This window comes from Colobus angolensis, unplaced genomic scaffold (genome assembly GCF_000951035.1).
Source record: "Colobus angolensis palliatus isolate OR3802 unplaced genomic scaffold, Cang.pa_1.0 Scaffold295, whole genome shotgun sequence".
Lineage (NCBI taxonomy): Eukaryota > Metazoa > Chordata > Mammalia > Primates > Cercopithecidae > Colobus > Colobus angolensis.
The window spans coordinates 389,677-400,393 of record NW_012116210.1 but is presented as its reverse complement, the minus strand read 5'-3'; the positions used below and the strand labels follow the sequence as shown (position 1 = coordinate 400,393).

General features: G+C 37.9%; 1 protein-coding gene across 1 annotated transcript in view; it reads right to left on the bottom strand.

The window, feature by feature from the left end:
- Positions 1–10,717, bottom strand: part of TATDN1 (TatD DNase domain containing 1) — a 48,378-nt gene that overhangs the window by 20,836 nt on the left and 16,825 nt on the right. Inside the window, exons 3-6 of the mRNA XM_011949291.1 lie at positions 10,443–10,492; positions 7,414–7,477; positions 4,819–4,962; positions 4,676–4,719 (exon numbers count right to left, since the gene is read on the bottom strand). Coding sequence (XP_011804681.1) covers positions 4,676–4,719; positions 4,819–4,962; positions 7,414–7,477; positions 10,443–10,492 — 302 coding nt within the window. The remainder of the gene's footprint in view (positions 1–4,675; positions 4,720–4,818; positions 4,963–7,413; positions 7,478–10,442; positions 10,493–10,717) is intronic.

Below are 10,717 nucleotides of genomic sequence, written 5' to 3'. Positions count from 1 at the left end.
TCTTATTAAGAGACTCCTCTGCCTGTTTTACTCATTTATTATTTTTTTAAAGTTTATAAATGAAAATCATTTTCCACTTGAGTTAGATTTGCTCATCTTAGTGAAGCTTCTGATTGTATTATTGCTTCTTACAGTAGAGGTTTAACCATCTAAGGATAAGAGCTGGAAAAGTTCAGCTTCACAGGAGCAGTTGCTATTAATTAGGATCAAGGAAAATCCAAAAAGCCCAGTGAGTTTCATGGGTATACCTCAACACAGGTAGTAATCCCTCCTCTGTAAGCTGCTTGATGGCAACGTGGCCTCAATTGCTCATCTCTAGGGTCCCCTAAACCCCCAAAGGACTGTTCTAAAATCTTCTTGTTGTAGTTTTTAAGATCTGCACAGCGTTAACATTTTAAAGCCCCAAGAAAAATGCCCAAGGCAAATTCCTCCTATCCAAGAGAACAGAGCTCTAAATTGCAACAAGGAAAGGAGTGTAGCATAAGGCCAGGAAATTGAAAATACAGGGTATGGCTTAAAGGATAAACTTTCCATAACTACATCAGGCCTTTTCCTTGTTTTCACTCTTTGCTTCTCTTTGTCTTTAAAAAATACTTTTTCCAGAAAAGGTCTAGGTACTAAAACAAGAAAAAAGTATTAAAAAAAAAAAAAAAAAAAAACCTTTAAAAAGTTCCAAACAAAAGCAATAGCTAGCATCTTCCTTTAGGCTGGTAATATTTCTAGCATGAGTAATATAACAGCCATGATTGCACACGTACTATGCACCACTCATGTCACTAAGGGCTTTATGCGCCTTATGTTAAGAAAGGTAGGCAGCAATCTCCCCATTTTAAAGGGGATGCACAAAGGGACGAAGTGACACCAAGGGCAGCTGTAAATCTCATGAAAAGATCTGCTGATTCCAAAGCTCATCCTTTTAACATGTCATATGCTGCCTTCACTTAGCATTATTTTTCAGACACATCTATTGTATATTGATTTTTCTGTCTTGCCTCCTAATTTTCTATTTTTCTTTTCTCATACATCTCCTTTTTCCTGACTACATTTTTACTTAAAAACAAATCATGGCTGGGCGTGGTGGCTCACACCTGTAACCCTAGCACTTTGGGAGGCTGAGGCGGGCGGATCACTTGAGGTCTGGAGTTTGAAACCAGCCTGGCCAACATGGTGAAACCCCGTCTCTACAAAAAACACAAGAAAATTAGCTGGGCATGGTGATGGGCACCTGTAATCCCAGCTACTTGGGAGGCAGAGGCAGGAGAATCGCTTGAACCAGGAGGCAGAGGTTGCAGTGATCTTACATCGCACTGCTGCACTCTAGTCTGGGGGACAGAGTGAGACTACATTTCAAAAAAAAAAAAACACCCAAGCCATACACCGGTTGTTTCAGATAGTAGAAAAGTGCAGACCAAAATCTGAAGTCTTGCAAAAATGAACCCAATAGTGAAAGCTGAATTATAGGCTTTTTATCCACGCTGCTCAAAAGGAATAAAAAAGAACCTTCCCTCTGTATTAAATATTCAACAGACATTTACTAAGTACCTACCATGTGCTGAGAGTACTGTGCTAAATGCTATGGAACTGTCACATGAGTAAGACTGGGTGTGCCTCTGAGGAACTCAAAGACACTTGTCTGTTGTGGGGAGGAAGGGATAACCTAAAACCCATTTCTGTACAACATGGTAAGTGCTGAAACAAATAGAGTGCCGTGTACACAGAAAAGACTGCATGCTGTGAGCTGTGAGTACACGCTAGGGGAAAAGAAGTGAGGGGCAGAGAACGTGGGTGTTTGTTTCCTTAACAACAATCAAAATGTGATTGTTACTAGTGTGTCTTTTTTTTTTTTTTTTTTGAGATGGAGTCTTGCACTGTTGCCCAGGCTGGAGTCCAATGGCACAATCTTGGCTCACTGCAAACTCCACCTCCCCAGTTCAAGCAATTCTGCTGCCTCAGCCTCCTGAGTAGCTGGGATTACAGGTGCTCGCCACCACGCCCGGCTAATTTTTCTTTTTAGTAGAGACAGGGTTTCACCATGTTGGTCAGGCTGGTCTTGAATTCCTGACCTCAGGTGATCGGCCTGCCTTGGCCTCCCAATGTGCTGGAATTACAGGCATGAGCCACCGTACCTGGCTGTTTTTTTAACCAAGTCATTTGATGTTTTATCATTAAAAATTAAAAAAGTTTCACTGCCATCTTATCAAAAGTTCCTCCTACTTATTTTATCATTAGCTTATTCACTCTGGAAGAAGCCAGTGTCACATGCTGTCACTGAAAGTCAGTCCTTCCCTCTGCTGCTCACACACTTTAGTGACAGCATTTCCAACCTACTTTAATTATTTATGTCCTCTCTTGTCTACAGTGGCATAAGGAAAAAGTCTTATTTTCCTTCGTATCATGCTGAGGAGGCACTTGGTAATCATTTACTGAATGGAGCTTGAACTTCTCTATTAGCAATTACCACCTGGTATGTGAGTTCAAGCACAAGCTGTGATATGCATATTCGAAGATCAGACGCTATTCTGAACATGCTCTGATGATGGTGAAGAATCTTCAGAACAGTTAAATTAAACTGATACTGTCAATGTTTTCAATTAACCCCAAAACTGAGTTTCAAGTATTCAGGTTGCATTTTAGAATCAGTTCTAACTCATTTTGGATGAAAAGTCATATAGGCAAAAAAACTTGGGGACTCTGCCATTGCCCTTGCTTGTCATAACACATAGTCCATTAGACTTACAAGGCTTATCCTGACAAAAACCAGACATTAAAGTTGAGGAATATGATCTGTGGGCTTAACCTGAAGAACTATTAAAGACAACTGTTTTTCTATTTCAGTGTGAACATGAGAACTTTTAAGGTTAAGTGAGCTGGCCTACATAATACTCGACAGAGGTATAGGGCTTTAGTAACCCTGCTAGTAACCACATGAATGTCCCTGAAAGACACAGCAAATAATATACCACAAACTAAGCAGTTCTAAAAGGGATGTATAAATGAGCGACCTAAAAGAGACAGGATGTGTCCACAGAGCATTACTCTAACCCATCCTTTTCTACTTAGTTCTAGATCTTCACACTCCAGAATTCTGGAGCTTGAGGTCTAGGGTATGACAGACTCCACTAGTAGATCTGCTCCTCCCCACAGTGATTTTCAACCGGGGGGACATATCAGAATCCCATTTGTGGGGAGCAGGGAGGGAAGGGGGAGGAAGTACACTTTTGGCATGCGTAATTTTAAAAAATCCCTTTAGGCCATCAAGTCACCGGCTTAATCATATGATATCACTATATGACAAAATTATTAATTATTAAATATTATGATATAGCTGGATGGTATCTGAAGAGAGAATCTGATCCTAATTCTCTGTGTATAAGAAACTAAGAAGGACAGAGGACTGTTTATTCTTAAAGGTCTCCAGGGACAGATATTCTACTTTATTCAGATTTCTGCATACTCCGAGTTCTTGGCAGTGGCTGGCACACAGTGCTCCATAAATATTTGTTGAATGGATGAATAACTAAATTAACCCCCTTTAGAAGCTCAGTCTAATGTTTTATCATCTTCATAATTAAGATGTTTTTGAAATTCGACAAAATGCTTACGTTTTAAATTCAGACTATGACCTAAATTTTCTTTTCAATCTTTAACACTCATTCACCAGTATGATGACAGGAGCTCCAAATTTAGCTCCAGGCAATGGGTTACAGGAAGTCCTGCAGGGTTGTGAGCTTTGGAGTTTTCTCAGAAGCCACCATTCAACATGGCTCCTATTAAAGGAATCTCACAGTTCCAAACTAACAATATTCAATGCCCAGCAAGAGTAAACTATGCTTTTCTAGCTTTGGTGATTGATCTTATAATACTTTTGTTGGTTTTTTGTTGCTGATTTTTTTTTTTTTTTTAAGAGATGGAGTCTCCTTATGTTGCTCAGACTGGTCTGGAACTCCTGAGCTCAAGCAATTCTCCTGCCTCTGTTTCTCAAAACAGCTGAGACTACAGGTACAGTCTGCTGTGCCTAGCTTGTAATACACTTTCAATATCCTTTGTTTTTAAATTATATCTTCCAATTTGGGAGGCTGAGGCGGGTGGATAATTTGAGGTCAGGAGTCTGAGACCAGCCTGACCAACGTGGTGAAACCCAATCTTTACTAAAAATATAAAAATTAGCCAGGCATGGTGGCATGTGCCTGTAATCCCAGATACTCGGGAGGCTGAGGCATGAGACTCATTTGAACCCAGGAAGTGGAGGTTGCAGTGAGCCGAGATCACACCACTGCACTCCAGCCTGGGCAACAGAGAGAGACTCTGTCTCAAAAGAACGAAACAAATCACATTTCCCAAAATAATTTAATTCATTCCATTGGAACTGTTCATGTAGGAATGCATGTGTTAAACAAGCAAACAAAAAATGTAAAGTCTCTATCATGTAAAACTCATCCCTAATTTCTACCATTCAAATAAAATTAAATGGTTAATCGACCAGGGAACTATGTGCTTCCGCCCCTTATGAATTACATGCAAGTATGCACGGAATTTGTTTCACTTAACTTTCCGTATACAGAGGGAAAAACAAAAATATCCTGATGCTTAATCCAACTATATTCTCAACTGATAAAAGTTATTTTAAAATCACTCATGATTTTACAATAATTTGTAAAGCCAACAAATTTCCTTACTTGAGCTGAGTATCTTTGGGACAAAACTGTAGTCGGTCAAAATCTTTAAAAAGATAAAGAAGAATAATTACTCCTAACTTACACAGAAAAAAATTACTTATTTTCAAACAAAGTCATTCTAAGAGGCGAGGCTGGCACTCACCAAGTCCACATTCTCCTATTGCCACAACTTTCCCTTTATTGTTTTCAGCAAGATTTAGCAACTCCTTTAAGTAAAGATCAGGGTTATTCTTTTCAAATTCACCACATCTTGTAGGATGACATCCAACTGTACTGAAAAACAGATCTAACACAAAATAATGTCTTAGGATTATTTTCCAAGTATTTTCTCATATTTATATTTATTGTGATATTTAGAGGATATCGAGTAATTTCAACTGGTTTTCAACAATGGTAATATTCATTCACATTATAAGAACTGCATTATGTTAATCATATGACAATTTTTAGAATACCAAAACAAAGTAGGATACGAATATGAAAATTGCTTTAATGTATTAATAAAATAATTCAGCTTTTTCAAACGTTTGGCATTTAGGGCTGTAGAATGCAAAGTGAAACTTTTTTGTTTTTGAGACAGGGTCCCACTGTGTTACCCAGGCTGGAGTGCAGTGGTGCCATCAGGGCTCACTGTAGCCTTGACCTCCTGGGCTCAAGTGATCCTCCCACTTCAGCCTCCCAAGTAACTGGGACAACATATACATGCCACCACACTTGGCTAATTTTTAAATTTTTTTTGTAGGGACAGGGTTTTGCTATGTTGCCCAGGCTGGGCTCCAAGTCCTGAGCTCAAGCGACCCACCTGCCTAGGCCTCCCAAAGTGCTGGGATTACAGGCCTGAGCCACCATGACTAGCGATGATTTATCTTTTATATTCACCATTCATGTGACTATCTTGATTCATACATTTTTGTTTAACACCAATTCCTCCATTATTGATTCATGTATTTAATATAGCATAAAAATGTATTCCCTTAAAAAGGTTAATAGTGGAGGTTAAAGAGGTGGAGAGGGGAATTTGTTTTTCTAATAAAAAAATGAGGTTCACCTATTTGGAGGACACTCTGACAGTCTGACTTGTATAGAATGCAAATGAGAAGTCAAAAACACTTTTTGAACGGCTTAGCTGAGTTTGAACCATGGGAAAGGTATCAAGCCTTCCTCAGGCTCTCATGCAGATGTTTAGAAATAAAGGAAGCAGCACTTTTAAGGCTATAAGAACACAAGTTACATGGAGAGGAGTGGAAGAGGGCTGATAATGGAGGTGGGAGAACTTTAAAAAGTATACATGTTTGGGGATAAAAAGTAAGGATAAAATGTTCTTATATATCTCGAAAACTCCCTGGGAGAGATTCTATCTTTAATCACTAAGAAAAAGTGTCAATGGGCCGGGCGAGGTGGCTCAGGCCTGTAATCCCAGCACTCTGGGAGGCCAAGCCAGGCAGATCACGAGGTCAGGAGTTGAAGACCAGCCTGACCAACATGGTGAAACCCTGTCTCTATTAAAGATGCAAAAAATAGCCAGGCGTGGTGGCGCGCGCCTATAATCCCAGCTACTGAGGATGCCGAGGCAGGAGAATCACTTGTACCCAGGAGGCAGAGGTTGCAGTGAGCCGAGATCGTGCCATTGCACTCCAGCCTGGGCGACAGAGCAAGACTCTGTTTCAAAAAAAGAAAAAGTGTGAATGGATCCTAAAAGAGAAGTATGGATTTTAGAGAGATTTCCATAAAAATATAGCTTTTAGTAAGTTTTCATACATAAACAAATCAGTATTTTAAAATACAACATTTAAAAATTATGTAGAATGTTTAATTCCTCAGTGTCTAGCACATAAGGTATGTAAAAAAAAGTTAAATTCATGAATGCCAGATAAATGAGGTTTTATGTAACTAAGATTCCTTTAATAATCAATCCTAAAACTTTCAAGATTTTAAATAAATGCAAAATGTATGGACATAAAGCAAGCATATGAGGGGTTACACAGCATTATTATTTGCGTTCTTGGTACCATGCACAGTATCTGGTCCATCTAGTAAAAATTTAATAAAATAATCCTTCATAGCTTAAGTTAAAAAAGAATACATAAAAAGCAACTCATATCTTTTTGTTTTTTGGGGGTTTTTCTGCTTGTTTTGAGACGGAGTCTTGCTCTATTGTCCAGGCTGGAGTGCAGTGGCGCTATCTCCGCTTACTGCAAGCTCCACCTCCCGGGTTCACGCCAATCTCCCACCTCAGCCGAGTAGCTGGGACTACAGGCGCCCGCCACTATGCCCGGCTAATTTTTTGTATTTTTTAGTAGAGACAGGGTTTCACTGTGTTAGCCAGGATGGTCTCAATCTCCTGATCTGCCTGCCTCAGCCTCCCAAAGTGCTGGGATTACAGGTGTGAGCCACCGTGCCCAGCCAGTAACTCGTATCTTAAACACGTTAAAACACACACATGAATTCCACATCAAAAACACCTGAGGTTAAACTGTGTACCTGGAGAACTTTATTCTCATTAGCCGAAATCTTAACATAATCTTCACTGAGTACTATGAAACGGTTTATAAACAGCTGATATACCAATGAGTACTTTGAATTTTGTCATCTTAATCATGTCCCATTGAAATCAGTCTATTTTCCTGTTGTTTCCACAGTCATGATCCATTGTATTATACCTGAAGCAGTTTTCAGAAAGACTTCTTCAAAATTACTTAATTCATATTTTTTTTTGGTAAAAGAAATATGAGGATACCATTTGTTTGTGCCAAATGCAGTGCATCTTTACTGTCTTGTAGATTTCCACCTGTAATCATAAACTGAAATAGAAAGAAAATAAAATAAGCTGACTTCAATAGGGCAGCAATAACAGTTTCCTAAACATGCCTTCCTACCACTTCCTTATTCCAGACTGCTCTCCTCTGTGACTGTCACACATCTACCCTGTTTAAAATTCAGCTGGGAGACTACCTCCTATGCAGAGTGGTACTTGACTACACCTCAGGGATGTATGTATGTATGTGTGTGTACGTATAGAGGTGTAGAATTCATCACTAGACTCTGTTAAAATGTTAAAATGTATTTACATGTCTACCTTTCCTATTAGACAACGAGTTCCTTGAGGACAGAGATCAGGTATTATGAAAGTGTGAATAATTAATCAGTGATTCAATAGTGTTGATTGATTCGATAGTTCTCCAAGTATAGTCTGGTAACTCCCAGTAGGTACGTGAACTGAAAACTATTTTCATAATAAGACACTTTCTGTCTTCTTCACTCTCACTCTACTGCAAGTGTCCACAACGTATACAAGAGGCTATATGATGTGTGATACCATCAGACTGACTACAGAAAAAGATATGAAAATTCAGCAGGCTTCCAGTAACATAGTCATCAGAGATTTGAAAAAACAACTGTACTCATGTTGTTAATTTTTTTGTTCTGGAATACACTTGTTTTTCATAAAAATATGCTATTTATGTTATTCAGTAGTGTCTTGTTATTTTAAAAGGAATTAATATTCAAAATTTTTTAATTTTTAATATAGTATATATCAGTAGGTGAGACACAAACAAAAGCTCTTTGGGGGTACTCAATAATAAAGAATGTGAAGGGGACTGGAGAGCAAAAGGTTTGAGAATCAGTGAGTTAATGCATGCCGATGAATTCTCTGTAGGAAAACATATGGCTTTTGGCAAATAAGCATACTTCTACATAGACCCATTAGGATCCACCCAGTAATTAGACTGCCATCTTTGCTGTTAAAATGAAAGTGTCACTGAAGAGCTTTGTGTTGATAGTGAGAGCACTGAAGCAGTGCTGCATAAGGGGCACATTCTTCTAAAGACATGATGCAAGCACAATGATGTGTATTTTTTCATACTTCAAGAGTCTCACTAAAATGATGAACTCACTCTAGGTACAACTCAGGGAAAAAACACAAAACAAAGGTAGACCTGCAAATGATAAATAGATGTTTTCATATAGCTATTTAAATCTTTAATATGATTAGCTATTGAGTATCCGTTCAGGAAACATATAGCCATAATTAAATCCTTGACTATCTGTAAAACATAAGATATAAGGCAGGGCGCAGTGGCTCATGCCTATAAGCCCAGCACTTTGGGATGCTGAGGCGGGCGGATCACCTGTGGTCAGGAGTTCAAGATCATCCTGGCCAACATGGCGAAACCCCATCTCTACTAAAAATACAAAAATTAGTCAGGCGTGGTGGCGGGCCCCTGAAGTCCCAGCTACTTGGGAGGCCGAGGCAGGACAATCACATGAACCTGGGAGGCAGAGGATGCAGTGAGCCGAGATCGTGCCACTGCACTCCAGCCTGGGCAACAGAACAAGACTCTGCCTCCAAAAAAAAAAAAAAGACATTAATAAAAATAGTGGGAAAACTTTCTTTTTGCTAACATACCTAAAACTTTAATACTAGAACAGATACCTACATCCAGTATTTAAATTATGTAAAATACTAACCAAGTCTACTTTTTATTTTACGTGTAACTTTTCTAAATAGTTGAAAAAAGGGCAAGACACGAGGGCATCACCTCCTCTCCCGGTGTATAGGATAATGGTAATGATCATGTCATGGTGGCGGCTTCCAGCATACACATCGCGTAGGTTGTTTATGCCAGGTATAATACCAAATGCTTTACGTTCAATATTTTATTTAGCCTTCATAGCAACTCTATTAATTAAGTACTATTATCATTCTCATTTTACAGATGAGAAAACTGAAGTCTAGTGAGATAAAAGACCCCAGGTTATAAAGCTACAAAAAATGAAGCAGGGGCTGGACACCAGGTTTGTTATGCCCTAACTATGCTTTTAACTACTATAACATAAATGCAAGGTATTGAATTAAATTTCAGTTTGGAACCATGTCCAAGTAAAAATCACTTCAGTTCTGTCATTCCTAAGTGTGTGTGTGTTGTGTGTGTGCATGTGTGTGAATAAACATTAAGACTAAATTACTCATGGCTAACACACGAAAATTTAAGAGCTTAGTATTTTGGAGTCTTCAGAAAACCATTGTTTAAAGTGATTTACCAAGCAGAATGACTCCATAATGAAAAATTAATGTAACTTTTATCTTTTCGTATTATTTGTGAATAATAACAAATACAAGTTTGGAGTTGGAGACTGCAAAACTCATGAGTCAGCCGTGTCACTTTCCAAAACAAGTTATTCAACTTGGAGGCAGTAGCTATCAAGTGTCCTGACAGCATACTATGGAATTTAACCTTATTTCTTATGTGTATGTGTGGGCTAGCTCTCTGTTTTAAAGCTAATTTAAAGAAATATCTATTCATTTGCTTACTAGAACTCTCTAAAAAACCGTAGACATTTTATTACTGTAAAAATTAAAGTATTATCTCCATTATTTGAAGTGGTATACCCAAACTATAAATAGCTACACTTGGTGTCTTTTTGATTATTGCTTAATTCTGACAAATGCTAAATTATATTATAAAATTGATTAAAAGTTGCCTCTTTAGAAGCCTGGTAATTCACATAGGTTTAAAAAAATTTTTTTCAAAGAGGTTTTGCCATTTATCATATATAAGAACTATATATGAGATTTGTGTAACTTAAATTGCTATGAACATAATATTTGGATATTTTGTTTCAATTAACTTTCTAATATCACAAGTAGACAATTTGTACTCCAAGTGTAGCATTGGCTTGTTCCCTTCTACTCTGCAAAATTTTAACTAAAATTTAGTTAAAAAATAAATTTAAAATTCTCAAGAATAACAAAACAGATGTTACCTTTTTAACACCAATCTCGACAGCTCTCCCTATTACATCCTGTAAGTCATCTGTAAAAGATAAACTCTGCATTAAGAAAACCTGGCAGACAAAAATTTTCTTTTTTTTAGCTTTTGTGCAAATGGCTATTTGAAGTTTTATATTCGAAATTATAAACTTCTATAGGTAAAAAAGACCTTAATTAAACCTCATTATAAATGTTCATGATCATGGTTTATCAATAAATGTGTTTCACTTTGTTTACAGTTTTATCCAAAATGCATAGGGAGTTCTCT